Raw genomic sequence first — 24,318 nt, 5'->3', positions numbered from 1 at the left:
TCCTTATTCCTTTGATCCTTTGTTACATATGTATACTCAATGACTGATTAATATAATTGATGACAATAATTATTATTGTATTTATTTTTACTTTATGAAACAAATAAATTTTGTTATCTAGATCTTTATCTTTTAATTACAATGTTCTTCTGCGAAGTTGTCCTTGGAAATCCTTTATCCATCCCTCTTTATCAGGATGATCAACTGGTCTTTGTAAGAGATTGAAAATAAATTATTTAAAATTTCTACTGGACTTTGAATAGAAGCAACAATTAAGCAGGATCGATGTTGAAAATTCAAGCAGACAATTACCAATTCCTAATTAATTTTTTCTATTTTAAAAATAAAAGTAAAAACAAAAAATATTTTTATGCATATGTTTATTTATTAATTGTTGCGACCTAAGTCATCAAACTTGAAAATTTAATAAAAATATTCACAATGAGCATTCTTATTCTCTCACACAAGCTTCCATTCAACATTTTATTTTGCATATCTTATCAATTATTCCTTATTACCTTTTTTTTCATTATTTTTTAACTTATTTATTTTTCATTCATTTCTCAGTCTATGCATTCATACCATGTGTTGACAATAGCAAAAAAAACATTTTGCTTAATACACCAGTGTCACAGTTTTCTACAAATTCTAGAAAACAACAAAAAACAAAAAAAAACAGTGCTTATGTACGTATTCAGCACAATTAAATATCATGATTCTGCGTATATTCGGACTACGCACGGTTACATCGCTGTAACCATGTATAAATGTGTAATTTATATATTAAAAAAAAAAAAAACAGCTGAATTTGTCTTATAAATTTCATCATACTTACGGATATCCAATTTTTATTTTTATTTATGGATGTATGAGATTTATTTACATTTAATTAATTAATAATTATTATTATCATGAACAACAATAATTAGTTAATACCGATGAGGAAATAGTTTTATTTATTTGTTTATTTCTTTTGAATTTCACATGAATGTTTCAATATTGATTTTAGCTCTTTTTTTTTTTTATTAATTTTTAATCAAGAAATTGTATATCATACCAACAAATATAAAAAAAAAACTAGACAAAGACAAAGAGAGCTGACAAATTTTATCTATCATTCGCATCATCAATTTTGTTGTATAATTACGTTTTGGTTTATTAAAAATTTTAATTTTAATTGAAGCTTGATTTTCATAAGCAATTATTTATTTATTTTTTCTTTACTAATTTCTATATCATGTCTTATTGAATGAATCAATCATGTTTCATTTTTTTTTTTTTACAATTTTTCCGTTTCCCTTATAAATTTATCGTAAAAAAACAGAAAATAAAATTTATCCAAATCATAATCATTCAATCAACCACACGCGCATAAATCTCACATCTTATTAATTAAATCATTCACAAAATATCAATATTTGAATAAAATTAATTTATTGTTTTAATTGTTGAAAAAGAAAAAAAAAAAAAAACAAAAATTAATCAAACAATTAATGATGGATTTTGTTTTTAATTTTTTTTTTTTTCAAATAAACTGATGAACATTTTGATGATTCTATTAATCAACTTTTGTTGCTTATGATGAATCAGTTCAGTCGAGAATAACGACCATTCTTGGATCATCACCACCACGTGAAGAAGGAGCTGATGTTCTTTGTTGTTGTGATGGTAGTGGTAATTGTATTGGAAGTGATGATGATGACGATGATGATGGTCGTGGTGGTGGAGGTGGTGGTTGTGGCATTTGTGATGTTATTGGTAATGGCAATCTACGCCATGGTTTACGAGCTGATCTTCTAAGCTCAACTGATGATAAAGCCCTTCTTAGTCTCCTAAAAAATTAATTATAATCATATAATATAATTATATGTTGAATAATTATAATTATATAAATATTTGTTTAATTTAATCACTTTGTTTGTTCAGTTGCTCGAAAATACACATCATCTGGTGCATCCATCCATGATATAACTTGTTTGCGCGCATTACTACGTGATATTGGTGCACCATGTGGATAATTATGTGAATGAACTGATCTGCCATTCAGTGGTGTTGACATTGGTGCAATTGGCATATTATCCATACCATGTTGTTTAGATTGTAATTGTTGTGAATGAAGAATTCTTTTTGCTGGTGGTCCACCTGCAAGCCCTGCATTCAGGGCAATACCTTTAAGAAAAAAAAAAAAAAAAAACATTGAAATTAATAAAAATTTAAAAAACATTTTCTATTTGTCAATATTGGATTTAGAATGTGGCTTTTTTTTCTCATATTTTTAATGTTTTTTACCTTCATCCCAATCGGCATCCGAGTAAAAGCCAATAAGTAGAAAAAACAAGACAATATAAATTCAAAATAAATATATTAATTTAGGAAAAAAAGATATAGATTAATAAATACAATAAAAGTAATTACCATCTGATCCATTTATTTCATCAAATGGTCTTGGACGTTTTAATAATGTTTGTTGTGGTTGTGATGCTGATTGATTTAATAATTGTGGTTGTGGTGGAGTTGATGGTATTTTTTCAACTTCTGGTTTGTTTGGTATTCTTTCGTACAAGAGACTGCCATCTAAAAAAATATATATAAAAGAAAAATAAATAAAAACAAATAGCCAAAGAATAAAAAAATAAATTACCTGGTGCTTTTGGAGGTCTTGGAAAAAATAAACGATCTGGCTGTTTTCTTTGTCCAGGTGATGTTAATGCAAGCCAATCCCATTCACCAGGTGTCTTTGGTTGTGGATGATCACCAAGTTTAGTTGCAATATCAGTAACACGTGGACGTTGACGTAATTTTTTAGCACGTGATATTAATTTTAATTCAACAATTGTTTTATTTGTTAATTGTGGTGATAAACATAATTGTCGTAATGGAGTTGAATTAATTTGTTGATGTGGTGAACGTGCAAAATGACGTATACGTAATTGTATTGAACATAATCTACGTGCAGCACGTGCTAATACAGATGTACGTAAATAAAATGCTGAACGTGTTTTCATAACTGGACGTGGTGAACCACTACCACAATTATTAATACCACCACTACTATTACCACGATAATCAACACCATGTACACTTGCATAATGACGTGATAAATGTGCTTTTAATTTAAATTCTTTACCGCATGTTGTTATATTACAACGATGTGGTCTATGTGCACCACTTATATTTTTAATTTCATCATCTGAATTTATTACAGTTTTATTATTTTTACGTTCTAAATCATTATCATCAATACGTGATGGTGATTTCAAACCACCATATTTTTTCCAATATGTCCAACATATTTGACATAATCTACATGACATATGTGATGGTCCCCATGAATACCATTGTGTACTTTGACTATTTAAACAACTTTCACATGGTTTACCATTAACATTACCACCAACAATTAACATACCACTTGTATCATTTGTTGATGATGATGATGTTGTTGTTATTATATTACCATTACTACTATTACTACTAGTACTACCATTTAATATACTTATATTTTTATTACCATTTGTTGTTGTATTACTATTATTACCAATTATTGGCATTATTGTTGCACCAATTGTTGGTGTATTTGTTAATGTTGTTGATGGTGTTTTATTATAGTTTGGTATATAAACTTGTTTTAATTTACTTTCAGCTTCAACAGCTTTAACACGTTTTTGTTGTACATAACGATCTGTTGTTTTCCACATGTAATAATATTCAATAACATTTTTTAATGTTTTCCATGGTAAAAAATCTTGACGTATATCTGAAAAATCTTTTCCATATTTATCAAGTGCTTCTTCAAATAAATTAGCTTCAGATGCACTCCATTCTTCCATTTCATCACGACATAATACTGGACCAGTTAATGGTACTAGTGATGACATTGCTTTAGCAACATCATAATTATGTTTATGTAATGTATCCATTGCATGAAATAATGTTATATCACGTGATGCAGCTGCTGCTGACATATGCAATGATGGTTGTTTTATTGATGATGAACAATCAAGAGCACGTGCAAATGTACCAACTGATCTACTAACAACTAAAAACTGATCAATTTGACGATCAGTTAATGAATGACGTGGTGTCCATACTAATGTTTCTAATTCACTTAATTTACGTGAATCATTATCACGTTCAGTTTGACTTAATGATGTTAGTGATATACCATCTGCTTGATATTTACTACCAACTCTTATTTCACCTGTTGAATTTAAAAAAAAATATATTAATTAATATTTATTTATTATTATTTTATTATTTAAATTTACCTTTATCAGCTAATAGTGTACGTTGAGCTGGATCAAATACAAGACAGTAAAAAAATGAATCCTCTTTATTTAAGTAACTCAATAATGATTCTGTTTCATTGAGTAATGTCACACAACATTTTCCTCTAATATGAGTTGCTGGCATTGTTTCAACTTGACGTGATAAAAAAAGTTCTCTGTGTTTCATTTGATGACGTTGTTTTGTACTTAAATCACCAATACCACCAGCACCAACAACACTTTCATCCATACCTAATTAACAAAAAAATAAATAAATAAATTATAAATGTAATTCATCTTCATTTATTTTCTAAACACAAAATTTAAAAACTATTATTATTTTTATTTTTTTTAATGTTTTAAACAACGTGCATGACAATTATCATGCATGATTATTATTCAATTTTTTTTTTGAAATATTTATCATAAAATCATGCACTGTACATGACAATTTTTTTTATTGATAGTAAATTTATTTTAATTTTTAAATAGCAGATGAAAGATTAAAATGATAAATGAAACATAAAGAAAAAAATATTTTGTTTTTATTTAACAAATTGCCTCAGATTACTAAAGATTCATCACTGAATGCAGCTAGATTTGAACAAGAAAAAAAAATAAAAAATAATTTTGAATGATTTTAAAATTAATTAACAAGAAAAGAAAATTTCGATAATGTTGTAAAAGTAATACACAGATAAATGGCCCTGTACGAAAGTCATTTAGTGTCCGTCATATCTTGTAATCACAAATGCAACATAAAGAAATTTTCTTTAAAAAAAAAAAAAAATAAAAATAATGTTTGGTCAATTTATCGATCCAATGTCAAAAAACTTGATGAATCATTAGCTCAAATAATAACCATAATTAATGTCTCTTTGGCCTTACAGCGAAATATATTCAAACTATCAACATTCACCAAGATTACAAAGAATTTTAAATAAAAAAAATCTAGCTGCTTTTTTCTAGTAGCCTTTTATCATCATTGGCAAATAATAATTTTATTATCTCAATATAAATTACTATAGTAATTTTTTTTTTTTTTTAGAAATACTGTTATCTAGTTTTTTAAAATAAATTTTTCGATGATGGAATCAACTCACCATGTGGCTCGTGAGCTTCAGAAAGTGGGGCTTTTAACCATCCACCTTTACCAGCCCCTTTGCTCATGACTTTTGTTACAATTCCATCTTTACTTGTCATATCCTTTGATGACATATCTTGATTCTCGATTTTCATCGTACTTGCAGGTGATTCAGATCTCTGCTGTTCCACGCTTGCCACTGTAATATATTTCATTTTTGGGTATTTTTTTTGTTTAATAATTTTATTTTCAAGTAAAATTAAAATGTGCTGGTTATTATGTCCTTCACCCAAAGATACAAAAAAAAAAAATCATCATAGATAGTTTTGAAACATTTTCAAAAAAGCCAATTTGAAAAAAGTAATAAATTTTTATTCTATTCATAAGAAATAGCATCAATTTCTTTTTTTTTTTGTATTTCTGTTTTTGTTGTTTTAGTTTTAAAAAGAGGACCTTGAAAGACCTTTGTCTATCTAGAAACATCGGTCGATTCACCAAAACAATACATTCTGTCTCAAATCCTTTTATTATCCGCAAAAAAAAAAGATAATTAAATAAAAAGATTTAAGCATTTTTGTATTTAAAAAAAATCCCAAAAATATATTTTCTAGTTTTGCTAAAGATGTGACTATAAAGGGCGTCTCGATTGCAGGCAAATATAACGCTGGACAAGGGTAGATGAAGGGTGGTTTAGTAAATGGGTGGTGAAAAAGGGATAGGATGAGGAGGATGAGGATGAAAAGGTTGAAGCAAATGCTTAAAATGAAGATGGCCAACATATATCTTTCTTTTTTCATCATCTCAACCCATTCAAGCCACCCAACCAACCACCCTTTAATATCCCACTGGAGTAACTCGGGGCCATATACATATACATGACTGAAACCATCCTCTTCTCTTTCCTCCTTTTTTTTTTTTTTAATAGTAACAGAGCTCTCTGAGTCCTCTGAGTAAAATACACCCACATACACACATTGAAAAACAACCACCTCCCTTGTGTGTGTCAGTCATTCATTTAGTCAGAAGGATGAGAAGGAGAAGAGGGTGGTTTTTTTTTGGGAGGAGGTAAAAGAAGAGGTTGAAAAACAGGGGAGAAATTGAGATTGGGAAGAAAGAGACAAAATATAGTTTGAGGGAAAATAATGGGTGGTGGGTTGTATGTTAACCACCCACTTTTCCACCTACATCAGATCGATACAACCACCCTTTACGCTTTTCATCCACCCACCCTAAAAACCACCCATCGACATACCACCTTTAACCAACCCTCGCACATCTACCTTTTCCCAACTTTACTTATTATAAAATCCCATTCCAAATCCGAGGGTCTCATTAACTTTTACGATTTTTCTAAATAATTTTTGAGTTTTTTTTTTTTAAATTTATTTATATCATTTTTCAAATGACTTGAAGATTTCTTAGCTGTATTTGAATTTTTAATTTAAAAAAAAATTGTACAATTAAATGACAATTTTTTTTTTTCATTTTGCCAATTATTTTTTTTCATATTTTTTTGTTATTTTTGGTAAGTGCATATCTAATGATATGTAATCTATGAATGTATATATATATATATTTTTTTCTTGTTTTTTTTTAAATGAGTTTTTTTTTGTTTTTCTGCAGATGAGACACCCGGATAGTACACTGTATTAAGTCCAGACACATGCGTTGCGCCGGTACAATTTGGCAATAGCGCAATTTCCGGGATAAAATAATGTACAATACACATGTGGGTATATTTTTAGTAATTGAACTAACGGTTGATATTAGATATTTCGAAAAAAAATAATTGAATTACATTTTAAGCAATGTTTAATTAATTTGATAGACTGCATGTATTATATGAATTTATGAGTATGAAAGAAAAAACCTTGTTAGTAATACTTTTATTAGCATAGTGTAAAACAAAGCCCAATACTATTTTTCTTATTTTTTCAAATAGATAAATAATCATTTAAACTTACACTGATGCTTGTCGGCAAGCATTATCAAGGTTGAGGGTAAATCCCTCCGCCTGAAGAAGCACATTACTTTAGCTTCTACATTACCACTTGGTGTCTGAAATAAAAAAAATTAATTAATTACAATTATTTATACTATTTTATTTTTTAATTTAATATTTATTTTACCTTATTTAATTCCTCTATCCTACGAATTTGATAGGGTGACGTCGATGATGTTTCAAAATAAACATAATCTGCAATGATAGAAATAAAAAAATTAGAATTCATTTAAAAATCATTGATGAATCTTCTGAATGCTGTGTGTTTAAGTACAGATGAGTTTGAGTGATGCAGGTAAAAAACTACGTACGTTACAAGAAAAGAAAAGAAAAAATATATATATGAAATTAAAGAAGAGAACAAGACAAGGGGAATCGTAGATTCAGGGACAACCATCACGTTATCCCTGAATACATGGATAAAGGAAAAAAATAAATATAATAATAATAAATGGTATAAAAATAAGAGAGTATGAAGGAGCACATAAAGTTGGACAGAGAAACAGGCCTACAAAGGGAGCAAATTTGATGGTTTTTTTTTATGGCTATAGAAAACTTTATTTCTAATGAAATATGATAAATTATTGAGACATTTTTTTTATAAATAAATAAACAAAATTTACTATTATTATGTTTTTTTTTTCGTCAAACACGTGACTTTTACTATAACGAATATAATGACAATAATTTCTAATAGAAAATAAAAGCATAAAAACATAAAAATTGTTTTAAATAAATAATAAATTACTTTATACTCTTTTGACTTCAACAATCATGATAAAAAAACTTCATTTAAAAAGATAAACTGATAAGAAAGTACATATATATATTCTAAGCAGAAAAAAAGTAAATAAAATAAAAAAAATTACACAATTTCTGATGAGTAGAAAAAAAAAAAAAATGATTCATTAGGATGGTTCGAAATAGGAGGAATGAAAGGGGAAAATGTGGTAATAAAAAAAATTAAAAAAAAAAAAAAAAGAGCAAAAAAAGAATTTATATTAGGATGGAAGGAGGGAGGGTGGGAGGGGGAGAGAAGGCAGTTGACTCTGGGGGGAAAGTGCGACGTACAGGACGCCAAGAACGAGCACACTCAAATAAATGGGGGAAGAAAACAAGGGGGGTGAGCGGAGGGTGAGAAAAATCCAGATGAGGAGGAGAAAAAGAATGGGAAACAATACAGGGGACGCCATAGTGCTGCCATTTCGATAGAATTTTAATTATTTTCTTTGTATTTAATTAAACCTTATTTTTGAAAAAAATATAAAAATTATTATTTACAAATAAATTGAATAGAAAAAAAATAATTAAAATTATCAAATGGTGGTTGTTAAATAAAGGGGTTTTTTGTTTTTTTTTTCTGTTTAGTATAGAAAAAAACTAATTGTTTTTTTTTTAGGAAAAAAAATATATAAATTTTTTTATTTATTACCTCCCACCCGATACATGTTTGCCGTCATGTTGTTGGCGTCCTGTGAAGCAACAACACCAGCGGTTGTTGCGAGCCCGAAATTTGTGCTCTCGTGGTTACCGTGGTATTCCACCGGCATCGGCATGGAATATTAACCCACCACCACCACCTCCTGGCTAGTAGAAAATTACCCACTTTAATTATCACTTTTTAATAATAACAATCCCCGTTCCCCGCCACTTTTAATAACAAATTTTAATTATTATTACACGCGTGTATATATTTAATCCAGGCGACACGTATATCTGACCACCAAAAAAATAAAAAATAAATAATAACTAAAGAAAAAAAAAAAAAAAATATATACAAGTTTAACTGTACATACACCAATACACTATTGTTTTAACTTAATTTTTTTTTTTAATTTTTTTTATCTCGCTGAAAAATGATACTGAGTCAACACTTTACTGTGTCACACTCCATTGCTTTATTTTCTTTTTCAAATCACATGTATATGTGTGTATTTAGTTATTTATTTATCTATAAAAAACAAATTTTCCAATTTTATATTAATGGAATATATATATATTTTTTTTTTTTTTTAACTTTATAATTATTACACCGGTTGTTTTAGAATCACAAAACGGAGTCGTTTCACATTTCGCCAAACACACATACAAAAAAACGATAAATACACATGTATTTTAAATATATATATATGTGTAGATTACTTTGTAGAACCCCAGCAAGCCAATTTAATTACAAATTGTCCCTTTGATATAGACAACAAATGATAATTACTCCAAAAACTAATCGAAATTAATTTAACTATTAAACTTTTTTAAATATATTTTTTTTTAAAATATTTATCATTGGTGGGGATGAAATGCACTGGACACACAAAACTTCCAACGTGTTTGTCTCTCTTTTTTTTATATTATTTTTTAATGAAATATATGTAGATGTGTGTGTGTCCAAAAATTTGCTCAAGGAAAGACCGCCATTTTAATTTAGCGCGAGCGCCGACACTACTACTCACATAAAAAATAAATATTTATTTATTTTTGATGGTTATAAACAAATGATAAAAAATTTGGTAAAATATATGCGTTTTTTTTTTATAAATCCTCTAAATCCATTATTTTTATTTTGGAGTAAATGCCATCACATTATCCAAATATCGCCGACTTTTTTGTACACACACACACAGACACATATCAGTTATTTATTTATTTATTTATTTTTAACAACACAGTAAATGATTTTGTTTATTAAAGCTTGTGATATAATTGTTGTTACACTTTTCTTTTAGTTACACTTGAAATTATTATTTTAGGGGGAAGCTAATGAGGGTAGTCTTAGAGGGTAGTTTTAGATAATATATGTACTTTAAAAATATTTTGGAGACTGACGCTCGCGACTACAATTGCTTGCGTGCTACTTCTACGAGAAAATTTTTTGTCGGTTATATATATGTTACATTACACACTCGTGCACACACAACACATACACACAATGAATATTGCAATTGTTGAATTGTAAATTATGCCGCATGCGCATGATGAACTACCGGTTTGCGCAAGTTATCGACGCCATTTTTTATTTTAGTTAATTCAAATTTACAAAATAACTTGAGTTTTGTTTTATTTTTAATAATAATTCTAGTCGTTTAAATCAATATTTTCTTACCTATTATTATTAATTTAACTTATAAAATTTACTGTATAAAAAAAAAAACAATACTTATTAATGTTTTTTGTATTTATTTATAATATTAAAACAATAATTTTGCCGCGGGTTTAATTATCATGAGGGAATTATTTTTTTTATTTTCATGAAAATGAAGCATTAATTTTACTGAACGATAAAAAACAATTGTTTTGAATGAAAAAATTGTTAATAATAATTTTCGAATATTTAAAATAAATTTAATTTTTTTTTATAATCATAATTATTGTTAATAATTAACATTAATATTATTTACAAAAAAAAAGAAACCTTGACAAGTTGTACAAAAAAGTTGTAGATGACGCTGACAATAAAAAAAAAAAATTATGTAAAAGCATGTAAAAGTTTGTATTATTTATTTCTCACACAATCAACTGGTAAATATTATTTTTAATCCAAATATTATAAACAATCAATGTTTAATTGAATCTGAAAAAGTTATCCATATTATTCGAATTTATTTTTAATTTTTGTTTTGATTAAATACATAAATACTTGATAGCATTAGAAAAACAAAAAAAAAAAAAAAATCTAATATGGCCGTTTGATATCATATGTGTGCTGTGTAAAAAAAAAAAAAATAATAAATAAATAAATTCAGTAATAAAAATTTAAATAAACAAATAGATAAGTTATTGAATGAAAACATTAAAACATTTTTAAAATCAATTAACCTCATTTATTGTATACATAATTATCATTTGTTATGACATAAATAAATTTGTTGTTAAAAATGAGATAATAAATTGTCAACGACCTTGCAAATTCTGCAAAGTCGAAAAATTAAATAATCAACATTTATAACATATACATAACAATAATAAAATTAAAAAAAAATTAATTATTTCAGCTTGAAACTGTCAACAATTTAGTTTTTTCTTGACAATAAAATAAGAAAACTTAATCATGGCTGCTTTTCCTGCCTTCAAATTGGGAGTTTTGTTGTTTAAACAATTAAGCAAACCTCTTGCAAAAGTAATTGTAACACAAGCTAAACAACATCCATTTTTTCGTACCTATTTTATCATTCCACCAGCTCAATGTAAGTATATTATTATTATTATTATTATTTTAAACCAACACAATAAATATGTTATTTTAATAGAACAAATAAATTATTTTAGTATATCACTGGGCCGAGGTCAAAGGAAAAATGTACTTAATGAATTTAGGAAAACCATCAAAAGTTGCAAAATTAAATGAGCAAATGGCAATTGAACTTGGAGCAAATTTAATGGGTGAAGTTTTAATATTTTCTATTGCTGGTGGATTGCTTCTCTTTGAATATAACAGACAATCACTTAAAGAAGCAAAAAAAGAAGAAGTCAGACAAGCACAAGTAGAAAAATTCACAAATGATTTAAATGCACTTAATGAAGCATCACAACAGTACGAAAAACAAATAGAATATTTAAAAGTTATTGTTAAAGAAATTGCAGCAAAAACAGATCACAAAGTTGATTTGGATAAATTAAAACCAGGTGGTGCAATGAATAATAAAAATAATGTTAACCAAACTGATGATAATAGTAAAATTCAAAATCAATCAATTGTTCATCGTGCTATTAATTATTTTGAAAAAACTGTCAAAGGAACAAACAAAGTTAGTTAAAAAATATTAAAATATTTAACTAGGATAAAAAAAAAAAATGTTATTTTTTAAATTTTACCATTTTCAAGGTAAATAATTTTTGATAGACAAAAGCCTCTTTTTTTTCTTTTTTTTTTGAACAAATATTGACATGGTTCTAGTCGCTTTATTTTTCCTTTAATTTAAATAATGATATCATGTAATTTTTAACATGAAAAAAAACAACAACAACATTGAAGCTTTGTAAATAATTCATTTTTTTTTTTTTTGCCTACTTTGGCATTGTATAGACATTACAGTATCTTATATATTGTCATTTTGACAGTACCATGTTTAATAAGAAAAAAGAAGAAATAAAATTAAGATTATTGGATATAGAAGAATTATTTATTGTGTGATTTAAAAAATATATATATGAAATAATGAAATAATAAATGAAAAAAAACTTATCATTTTATAAATTTCTACAAGTTGTTTATTTTATTCAAATAAGAATAATTATTTTTTAGATATTTTAAAAATTGTTTCTTTATTTTTATCAAATAGTTTTGATGCAATTCTTTGAGTTTATGTTTATCTTGTTGAAATTGGAAGATCATTTAAATTTTGCAATACATTTTTCAAGTTAATAGTATTTAAAATACATGTACCTATTATTATTTAAAATCTATTAATTTGCAACTTGTTCAAGAAGACTGGGAATACGTTTTACTTGTTTTCTTAAACTTGTTGGATTACTTCGTATCTAATGAGCCTGTTGTTGATGGAATTAAAATAAACTATTATACTCATTCTATTGGAATTCTTGTGGAAAATATTAGAGTAAAGTTAGAACTCATTGAGAGTTGATAAGTTAAATTATTATTAATTAATCAAAATTGAGGAGAACAAGCAGCCTGGACTGTATTAATTGGTAACTTTTTCGAGTTTTTTTTTTCTTGGAATCTGAAGATAATTCATTGGAGAATTACAATATGCAAAAAAATCTAATTGAGGGTTCTCCAATTTATTATTAAAAAATATAATTATTGCTATGCGCCGGTTAATAATTTTAGTCTATTGCGCATCCCTACTCTCAACATTATGTACTGTGAACCAGTACAAAGCAGTACAAACTACAAAGTACTGCAAAGTACAAACCAGTGTAAGGTGCAGTAAGGTGTAAAGCAGTGTAAAGTAAACATTAGGACAGCGTTGGGCTTTTTATGATTTTTTGTATATTATACGCGTCTTATACGGCTGTGTTGTATGCTTGTTGCATGGAGGTGTATAAGGAGGGTAATCTCTCGAATTTCACTGAAGCTCACAGAATGGAGCAAGTCAGTACGTTTTTTTGCCAGTGATGACGCTAGTAGCGAGAAGATCCAAAGTCACATGGTGTTTTTGTTTACATTTTTTTTTGTGTAAAAAAATAAATATTGCAACTGAATAAAACAATAACATATTAACATATAATTTTTTATTTTCATTGGTGAATACATATAAACTATAAATTATACTAGTAAGTAAATTTTTAATTTATTTGTATTGAATAAACATAAGTATTCATCTTTCTATTGACATAGCTGTCATCTTGAAAATATTAAAATAAACTGAGTTAAGCAATATTGTAATATTGTATATAATGTTTGTAAAATTTGCAATTTTTTAAATAAATATAGCTCAATTTCTGTTCAACAGGAAATATGGTGAAAACATGCATTGCTTGTGGTTGTTCTAAAGCAAAAACGAAAAACAATGTTGCTATTTTTTCTGTCCCAAAGGTTAGGTTTCAATCAAATGAAATTTATACTGACAATAATTAATTAATATCATATAAAATTTAATATTAATTTTTTTTATCAACAAAAGGATCCAGTACTTTTTGATGCCTGGAAATCAAATCTGCAAGGACTCAGGAAACCTCTTAGTGTATCAAGTTATGTTTGTGAAAAACATTTCCATCCAAGTGATATCATATCACATTACATTGAAAAATTACCATCAGAAACTTGGTCTTTACCTTATGGTAAAAAACGTTTAAAATCTAAAGCTGTCCCATTGACCTCAAATATTTGTATGGCTCCAGATAATAATAATTTATTAAATAATAATACGGAGTTAATGGAATGTAATGTTGATGAACCCATTGAGAAAAATGATGATGTGGAAATTAATACTAATGTTGATTTATTTATTGAGACAAATGTTGATCCAGCAAATGAAACCAATAATGTTGACATGGAATCAAATTATAATTTATCAAATAAAACATCATCAAATACAGTACACGTGTCAACTCAAACTGTATTAAACATAATAGATAAGTCAACTCAAACTGTAGATCATAAAGAAGGAGATATTGAACAACACAACAACTCTCAAGTACTATTTACTTTTGATACTTTGCTCATGAACTTAAATAAATTGAAATATTCTGGATATTGCAACTGGGTTCATATTGTAGCACCTGATAAAAAAAAAGTAACTTTTTTATCAATTTCAACTGATAATATATTACGACGAGTTGAAATATATGATAATTTAAGTTCTCGAGTTATATTAGAGTTTATCCAAGTACATGAAGACTTTTTACATGATGATTTTCAAAATATGAATGAAGTTATTAAGTATTTAACAGCAGTATACAATTGGAATCTATGTGCTACTTTAAAAAATTCTAAAAGGTAAATAAATTAATTTTAATTCATCAGTTTTTATCATAAAAATTAACTCTTCATTTTATATTTTATTTTTTAGATTTACTTCTGATAGAGTTTGTGAAGGTATTGCTAGTTGTGACAGACAAAATATGGGTCGGCCAACGTTGAGATGCATGCCTTGCAATGTAGATATTGAAGCTCGTAAGTGGCGAAAGCCTCCACCAGTAACCAAAGTGAAAAAAGTCTTGAAAAAGAAAACCTTGCAACAAAAAGTTAAACGATTTAAGAAAAAGGTATCAAATTATTATTATTGTTTTGAAAATTATTATCATGAATAATCATGATTTTATATATTATTTTTGATAATTTTTATTATGCCTACTATATTTGCATTTCAGATTGAATCACTTGAAACACACGTTTGTGAATTAAAACAAAAATGTGCAAGTGTTAAAGAACAAACATTAGATGATGCTATCCATAATTTGAAAGAGTATTGATTATATATAAAATAATATTAAATATAAAAAATTATTCAAAGATAAAAATTACAATTTATTTATTAGTTACTCTAGTTGTAATTTATTTTTCTATTTATTATTGAAAATTAAATTTTGTCAGTATAGTAGTTCATTTATTTTGCCTATCATATGGAGTGATCACTCCATGATCTTGACAAAAAAAATGTAAACAAAAACATCATGTGACTTTGGATCTTCTCGCTACTAGCGTCATCACTGGCAAAAAAATGTACTGACTTGCTCCATTCCGTGAGCTTCAACAGCTCCCTATGCTTATACACAAGGTCTGTAGATTAATAGACGGCTGGGATAAGGTCGTCGCATGACTCAGTGCGCATGCGCGGTCAGCCATGTTTGATGCTATTCCCCACTCCTAATGTTCACCACACAATGTAAACAAACAGTGTATGGCATGTCAAAAAAATTTCAACATCAAAATTTAATCATTTATTTATTGAATAAATATTGTACGTCAACGTTGTGCGATCGGTTGCTTCCCCCAGAGATTCAGATCATCGTCGAAAATGATCTACTGGTGCTGGTGTGAGCCAAATAAAACCAAGCTCAACGTTATGTGAGGTAAGATTATTTCTTCACATGATTTTCTTTTTCCTGATCAAAATTATTAGTTTACTAGTTAAAAAATATTGATATTTACAGATATATTTATAAAGATCCAACATAATGAATCTCAATATGAACAACATCGTCAGGATGGCTCAAAAAAAATTAAAACCAAATGCAGTACCAACTTTGTTTGGTGATGTTTTGATAGTTTTTTTAAGTAAAATTCACCAAAATACAAGTGACGTGAGTAAGAATAAACATTGAATTTTAACTTATATTAAAGTTGTCTTGATAAAAAAATATTAATAGTTATTTTTTTTTTAGAACATGATGTTAATTAGAGTTCATGTGAATCACTAAAGCAGTTGTCAACAACAAACTTAGGTGAATCTTTTTCCAGACCATTGCTTGATGTAATCATAGATAAATATACCACTGACAACAAAAAGAGTTTATTCAAGTTACCAAAGTCTAATAATACCAATAAATGTTTACCAAGTGATGAGCAGCAGATTGAATTGCCACTAGTAAACTTGGATAAGGATCATATAGTATCAATTCTTGCTGATGAATTACAAGCAGAAATAATAAAAAAATATAATGAAGGAGTTATCAAATTTAATTTCATGCTTCAAAATCAACATTGTCTTTATCACCACGAAATTTCGAGTTTAAACTAGGAAGTAGAAAGCTTAAAAAAAATAAATATCAGTTTAGACTGCGAATTACGAGTTGAATAAGAAAAAAGGATACTGTCAGAAAGACAACGAGAAAAAATTAAAAACAAGTTTAACAAGCTTCTTAATGTATTCGGAAAATTGTCCATTTTTAAAAAACCTTTTAATTGAGTTATTTTATTCACTTATTTATAGTATGCGACAGGCAAAAGCCTACTAAAGCCAGAAAAATATATTTTGTTGTCAGATAAAAAATTGTATTCGACTATTTTATTTTTATATTGAAAAAGAAAAAATTATATTATTCGAGTAAATTTTGTTTCACTTTTTTACAACTATTTATATTAAACTGTCTGATAACTTTGTCAATTTTTCAGAATATTTAATTAATTATTAATTGAAAAAAATTAAGTGTTAACTTCTTGTTGTATACTGTTTCTGTAATAGACCAGATGTAAGCTATAAAGATGGTTTAAATAATGCGCGCCTAAAAGTCGGCCATGTTTGACGCTTGTGCGACGACCTTATCCCAGCCGTCTATTAATCTACAGACCTTGCTTATACACAGTGATGTCACAGATTACCCTCCTTATAAAACTCCATGGCTTGTTGAAAAACTTGGAAAAACTTATATATAGAACCATTTAGGAAAATTAAGGAAATAATTTTTAGAGTTAATGAATCGTTATTTTAATTAATATTAACTAATTACTGATTCTACTAATTGTTTGCGCAGCGCAGTCCAATTCACAGGTGTTCACAGGGCATTACAATAGGCGCTTTCTTTTGGGTGTTTATTTTTTTTCACTTTAATGCGCATGATCATACACATGCGCATATTATGCAAACATGAGAAGAGAACAGTGGCGTCGAACAAATAATTCTTAAAAAATAAAAATTGAAGCATGGCTCAGCATGGCCAAAATAAAATTTACGAAATTCAAAAGAAACTGATACTTATATATAACAGTAGTCATTGAGTTCTTCAGAAGAAAACACAACTATTTATACCAAACATATACATCATATTTAGAATTTATATATCAAAACACTTGATTTCTCATCGAATATAAAATTAATATTTTATTTTTAATATTGAATTCATTCAAACAGGAAAATTCAAGCTTTTCAAAAACTATAATAAGTTTTGAAATGTTGAAAATATAAAGTGTTAGATCACAATGATCAGTGTCATATTATTTGGGCTCTTCATCTCAAATATTTTAGCTGATTCATCGAGTCGAAATGCAACTAGTGAACTTGAGCTTTGCAACAAATAAAATAAACATGTTTTAAGCTATTTTTTACACTTATATATCTACTTTTGGGGTGCAGGCTGATATTTTATACAATGTATGATCAATGTATATAAACCATATAAAACCAAACACTTCAGATATAATAAACAATTAAAAAACGAAAAAAAAGTTATAAAATGTAATATATAACAATTTCAACATATTTGCATATTTTCTACTGAATAAAATATTATAACGTAAAGCAAATGAAATAATTATAAACCACGTATTTTATAAATGTCCTAAAGGCATGTTTTTTTTTTTGTTTTAATGATAATATATTACTAATGGTAATTTAAATAAAAATTAAAATTTTTACATACAGAAAGGAGAAAGAAGTGAGGAAAGAGTGAAAACGGGCAAAATTTTATTTTACACAAATGTAAAATGCAATGAAGTAAAATTAAAAAGAAAATATGTACAACATAAAGTGTAATGTTGAGACAGTGTATTGAGCCGCCGTGCCTTCTGACGGAACGAGCCGATGCCGGCCATGGTTTCTCAAACTGGACCTAGGTGAATTCAGTTCCGTGGTACCCCATGGTTACCCCCTGGGCCATTGTTTTCCGACCGTTTATATCAGAGAGAAATCTTCTCTCTGGTTTATATACATTAGAATGTGTACCTGGTCACATCTGGTGGAACTGAATTCACCGTTTCGCCCTCAAACTTGCAGTGTTCGCTATGTGAACAGGCCTTGCAAATTCGAGGAAAATTAGGATTAGGCTGATTTTTGTTCATCAGTTGCATTTGTAATTTTGTGGCCTCCACATCTCTCTCGTCACTTGCTTTTGCCTTTTGCGTCAAACTTGATAATCAAATGAGTAGTAAATTGTTAAAATAAATAAAATAATTATTAATTAAAACCAATCAATTTACAATTAAACAGTCGAAACTAAAATATCAAATGTGTTCAATTATTAAATGTTTTTTATCCTATCACAATTATCAGATATACATTCCTTAACGGGCAATATATCGAACATTATATTTCGACGTTTTTTGTTTTCTATTGTAATTTTTTTTTTGATAAATATACATTTTTATTCTCATATTTGACACGAGGCAGTACCGTGCCTCTTGATATTTTGAAGTACGGAAAAATCGAGTCTTTTAATATTGAATACATTTGATAAATATATATTCAGTTTTATCGCGTTTTTACAAAAACACTTATTTCCTCGTTGAATATAAAATTGATGAAAATTTATTTTGTTAATGAATCAATAAATTTAATAGTTCTAAAATGTTGAAAAGTTGGTGTGAGATCACATTAATCAGTATGGTATTATTTGGTCTCATTATCTCAAATATTTCGGCTGATTTATTGTGTCAAAATGAAACTGGTAAGTTTGGGCTTTCAAATACAAATATAATATATATATATATATATAGTAATTTCCGGTGTGGCTTAGTAATTATATATAGAACAAAAATTCAGGTATGATAGACTATAAAAAAAAAATTCATAAAATTACAATAACAATGAATTCAACGCATTCACAGCATAATTGCATATATATTCGAAAAATAAAATATTATACATATAAAGTAAAGTAAATAGTTTCATGTATATAATACAATTTTGATCGATGTATTTAGAAGTGTTCAATAGTATGTTTTTTTCTTCTCAAGTTGTTACTTTAGAATGTAATTCGAAATTGAAATTTTATCGCTTGCACGTATAGATAACAATTGAGCTAATTTTTATTTCAACGTTCTTAGTATTTTATTATCTAATAAAATAAGAAAAAATAATTAAAAAACATCTAAAAAAATTTGAAAATAACTTTTGATTTTAATAGTTGCAGATAATACACCTCTAATCAATAACCAAACATCTAATTTTTCTCAAATAAATATTGCTGTATTTGTTGACCGTGCCACTATGGATTACTATGAGCAAAATTTAACAATACACGTCATGTCACAAATAAATAAGGTAATTAATTTATCATCATTATTAAATTAAATAAAACGCGATTAGTTATTGAATTATTTCTTTAAATTTATTCATGACGATGATTAGACATCAGAAATGTTCCAACATTCTTCAAGCGAACATTCAATTCATATATCTCTGAAAGCACTCATACTTGTAACAGAAGATTTTACAAATAATAATAGCTCAGATGGAGATGAATTTCTCAATAATTTTTGCCAATGGAAGAGACAAGAGCATGCCATTTTTGATGATACCCAACATCTGCATGTAGGAATACTTTTGACAAGGTTGATATTTTTTTTCATTATACGTATAAATTTTCATAAATGATAATTATTTTACAAAAATGAGTGATAATGGATAATTATTGTTTTTTTTTTTAGAATAAATATATACGGAGATGATGTAAAAAGATATTCTTTGGAAGGATCTATGTGTTCTTCAACAAATGGATGCGCTGTTGTTGTTGATGACGGCGATAATACAACATCAAACATTAATCATGTGATTGGGGACTTGTAAGTAAAAAAAAATGTTTATAAAATATTCGTTAAATACATACATATACTTTTATTTCATAAATTTTAACAATATTTTTATAGATTAAACACAGATAAAGAATCGAAAAGTGATTTGAATCAAGGAACGTCTGATTATTTTCGAAACGCCATCAACACATTTTTTGCGTAAGAGTCATGATAAATTATAGTTTTATTATGATTTAAATCATATTACAATAAAATAATATGGATGCAGTTATAATGAAATAATTATTATTAAACATGTTTATTTTTCAATTTGTAAGTAATTTATATATTTTTTGTTTTTATTTTCAGTAATGAAACAAACAGTTGTTTGAATAAACCGTTTGACATATGGTTTGATATCAGCCAAGAATTATTGTTTTATGAAAATGAAATTTGTCATAAGATTTCTAGTTATCAGTTTGAAAGTGAGTTCAATGTTAATAAATCTTGTATATCTTAATTTTTACATCAATATATTATTTTTTTCTTATTTTCATATAAAGAATGCGAATTCTTCGTATTTTGTAGAGCAGGATCAATGTTGGGAGAAGTAATTAGGGTCATACAAGATGGCATTAAATGTGACATTGGGTCATATTGTTACTATAATAAGTGTAAAACAAACTGGAGTCCATGGATAAGAGTAGAAGAATGTGATGAAAAGTGTGGTGGTGGTAACCAAAAATTAATTCGTAATACTACAAGTTTCAATAATCAATTTGGAAATATTTTACGTTATGAAACTTGTAATAATCATAAATGTTCTAATACTTCTGATGACTTTAAGCCAATTACACGGTAATTTATGTTTAGTATATTAAATATTTATTTTGCCAACGTCAATATTAATTATTATTCCAATTTTTTTTTAAGGGACCAACAGTGTGCTCGAGTCAATGTTGAAAACCGTACATTAATGACATCATACTATTCAGAAAGTAATTTGTTGATTTCTCATTGTGATTAATACCTATATATATCTGTGTGAGATTAAATATAATAATTTAATTTTTTCAATTTGAATTCCATAGAACATCCATGCAGATTGTATTGTTTGATTGATGCTGAACTTGAGTTTTCAAAAGATTATTATGGAGCAGTATTTGATGGTACACCTTGTAGTGATGACAATTTGCATGTCTGCATAAATGAAAAATGTGAATACTCTTTATTGACCAAATATTATGATCGTAAGTTTATTCATTTATTTTGAATTAGTCAATGATTATCAGATAACTTATACCCAATATAATAATTGCAGGATATAACTTCACTGTAAACTCGAGTGATGCATCAGTCACTAGAAAACTGTCTTTAACATCGATCAATTCGATTTCCACAGAATTCTATTCCATTCCTTATTATGTAAGAACTGCTGTTTTTGTTGATCAATCGATGGTTGACTTTTATAAAGAAAACGTGACATCATATATTAAAATGCTGATGGCAGAGGTAAAAATTATAATTTTATATATATGTGTAAATTATATTTAAATATTTATTAATGATAATAAAATTAAGTGATTTTATTTTTTCTATGAATTTTTTAGGCTTCAAAAATGTTGAAACATTCTTCTTTGGGCTTTTCAATAAATATTGTCTTGGTAGATATTCGTATGATGAAAATAGATCTCGAATATACTGATGCAGAGTTGAATACCGATTACAATATTCACATACATGTAGTTAGTTTTGAAAAATGGCTGAAAGATCAGCCTGATAATTATGATGTAGCCATACTCTTTACAAGGTAAAGTATCATCTTATTTAATAAATAACATTTTTTAATAAATTAAGTCCTTATAAATATAGTATATAGTAGAATACAGTTTATGAATGAAAAAAAAAAATTATATTTTTTTAGAAAGAAAGGCGGTACAATCAGTGGCGTAACATATAAGACGGGCACTCTTCCCAAGCGAATTATCGTGCGGGATTATCGTGCTGGCAAAATATCGACAATATCGACAATAGCTCATGAGATTGGTCATGCGTAAGTATCAGTTTTATTGTTATGAATTACGACGTTATAAATTATCTATGATTTTCTAACTGTTGATTTTCTTTTTCAAATTGATTTATTATTGTTTTTGAATAGTTTGGGTATGCATCATGACTTTAAGGAAAGTGTTTGCAGTTCAGGCATAAAAATGAATAAAATACACTTTATAATGAACTATGGTAGAAGTCCGCCTTATATATGGTCAATCTGTTCACGAAACCAACTAGCTCAAAGGTACCAATTTTTTTTCAATTATTTACTTGATTCTACTGAATGAACAATTTTTCGTTTTATTAATTAACTCATAAATATTACTTTATTTGATATAATAGTGCAAAATTAACATCTCTGCTAAAAAAACCCGAAAAATTCATTGATCTCAGTAAAGTATCACTTTTGGGTCAAGTTTATTCAGCTGATAAGCAATGTGAAATGGAGATGGGTCCAGGTTTTACTTTACATCGTCCATTAAAAGATTCAATTAATCGTACGTATATCTTTAATTATATACATCAAACTCCATCATTATCATTCAACTTGGTGATTTTCTTGTTTTTTTTTAAATTGATGTAACTTTTTATTTAGCAGAATGCAAGAAGCTTACTTGCTCAAACGGCTTTTTTGTTCAAAAATCAAGGCGGGGAATGTTTGATTTTACTCCATGTGGTATTGGAAAAATGTGTTATGATAATGTTTGTATTGAAGAGACTCAATTAACGCCTATTCATGGAGGCTGGGGCCAATGGATACCAACTGGCAATTGTTCTAGAAGTTGCGGTATTGGTATAGTCAAAGCAAGTCGAAAATGTAATAATCCACTACCGGAATATGGTGGAGATTATTGTGTTGGAAAAAAAGTACGTTTCGAAATTTGTAGTGTCAAGCCATGTCCCAAAATGGCAGTTGACTTTAGGTATATCATTTTTCAATTAGTTTCTATTGATTATTGTTGAACATATCTATATAATATAGTTAATGATTGACTTTGAATTCATGTATATTATTTTTATATTTTACAGACAACAACAATGTTCTAAATTAAATAATGACACCACAAACTTCACTGCAGTTTATGATCCAAAAGGTATTTTTCATTATAATTTTTGGCATTTAAAAAAGACTAAATAGCGTTTAACAAGATATGTGCTTTCGATACACAGGTAGATAGCTAAAGGATTCATCAGAGTTTTATATTTGTCAAGTGAAAATTTTCTTTTTACAAATGCAATTCTCCGATGGATCTTTACGTGTTCTACTCATGTAATACTCTATATTTTCTATTTATTTCAATATTACAGACACTGAAAATCTTTGTAAGTTAACTTGTCAAGCAGTTGCAGAATCACATGATTCAATTATTCTTGGAAATGTTATTGATGGGACTCTTTGTGGAAATGATCCCCAAGATATTGATTATATGTGCAACAATGGAGAATGTAAAAAAATTGGGTGTACTGAAAATGACAACGTGTTTGATGCAAATTCTATATTAGACATTTGTAATGTCTCTCGTGGTTTTTATAGTAACCAAGATGCACTTGATGTAGAAACTAGAAGTCAAAGTTTAGGCCAGTTATTATATGAACTACCAGAAAACTGGACTCTTGTTAGTAGACACGTAGTATTTTTTTATTTTCTTTATACATAATTACATCTATATATTTAATCAATTAATAATATTCCGTATTGAGTTAATAATTCATATTCATAATATTTCACAGAATAATAGTTGTATTATTATATATCGGATGAAAAAAAATTGGGAATTGGTTGTGGATTATTTTCAAAAAGAAAAGTCAGATACACAAAAGCTAGCTACATTTCTTAAGGTAAATAAGTATCCTGTGGATAATTTAAATAAAAGCGTTCACTTGAACTGTAGTTCATCATGGAAAAAGATAGAAGATGATATCCGTTTATATGAAGATAACTTGAAGAAATGTGGATTCAATTACGATGAAATAACAGGAGTCACAATGGAAAGTAGATTTGAATCAAAAAAAGTAATTATATATTGATTTATTAATTTTATCTGTGTATAGTAATGCCGCGAGA

The 24,318-nt window shown here is 27.4% G+C and overlaps 3 protein-coding genes and 1 long non-coding RNA gene across 6 annotated transcripts; 3 read left to right on the top strand and 1 right to left on the bottom strand.

Annotated features, from left to right (window-relative positions):
- Positions 1-504: 504 nt before the first annotated feature.
- LOC122854942 (metastasis-associated protein MTA3) lies at positions 505-10,255 on the bottom strand. 3 transcript variants are annotated; one of them, XM_044155976.1, is made up of 10 exons: positions 8,787-10,254; positions 7,482-7,549; positions 7,317-7,410; positions 5,372-5,551; positions 4,269-4,520; positions 2,642-4,201; positions 2,416-2,574; positions 2,290-2,319; positions 1,914-2,169; positions 505-1,832 (listed from the first exon to the last, which is right to left on the bottom strand). In XM_044155976.1, exons 1-10 carry the CDS (start codon positions 8,908-8,910, stop codon positions 1,592-1,594), a joined length of 2,964 nt encoding a protein of 987 aa, XP_044011911.1. In that variant the 5' UTR covers positions 8,911-10,254; the 3' UTR covers positions 505-1,591. The 3 variants fall into 3 exon arrangements, with proteins under 3 accessions (XP_044011911.1, XP_044011914.1, XP_044011912.1); XM_044155979.1 differs by lacking the exon at positions 5,372-5,551 and having other exon boundaries at positions 8,787-10,255; XM_044155977.1 differs by lacking the exon at positions 2,290-2,319.
- A 522-nt stretch (positions 10,256-10,777) lies between these two features.
- LOC122854941 (putative OPA3-like protein CG13603) lies at positions 10,778-12,553 on the top strand. Its single transcript, XM_044155975.1, has 3 exons — positions 10,778-10,870; positions 11,344-11,535; positions 11,618-12,553. The coding sequence occupies exons 2-3, from the start codon at positions 11,400-11,402 to the stop codon at positions 12,103-12,105; spliced, it is 624 nt and encodes a 207-aa protein (XP_044011910.1). The 5' UTR covers positions 10,778-10,870; positions 11,344-11,399; the 3' UTR covers positions 12,106-12,553.
- Positions 12,554-13,316: 763 nt separating this feature from the next.
- LOC122854938 lies at positions 13,317-15,523 on the top strand. Its single transcript, XM_044155974.1, has 5 exons — positions 13,317-13,585; positions 13,765-13,847; positions 13,936-14,750; positions 14,824-15,019; positions 15,125-15,523. Exons 2-5 carry the CDS (start codon positions 13,770-13,772, stop codon positions 15,224-15,226), a joined length of 1,191 nt encoding a protein of 396 aa, XP_044011909.1. The 5' UTR covers positions 13,317-13,585; positions 13,765-13,769; the 3' UTR covers positions 15,227-15,523.
- An 11-nt stretch (positions 15,524-15,534) lies between these two features.
- On the top strand, positions 15,535-16,244 carry LOC122854940. The gene is made up of 3 exons (XR_006374013.1): positions 15,535-15,826; positions 15,908-16,057; positions 16,139-16,244. It is a non-coding gene; the product is annotated as an uncharacterized LOC122854940 (long non-coding RNA).
- Positions 16,245-24,318: the final 8,074 nt, after the last annotated feature.

Source organism: Aphidius gifuensis, linkage group LG4 (assembly GCF_014905175.1).
Source record: "Aphidius gifuensis isolate YNYX2018 linkage group LG4, ASM1490517v1, whole genome shotgun sequence".
NCBI lineage: Eukaryota > Metazoa > Arthropoda > Insecta > Hymenoptera > Braconidae > Aphidius > Aphidius gifuensis.
This window is presented reverse-complemented; position numbering and strand designations above follow the sequence as displayed.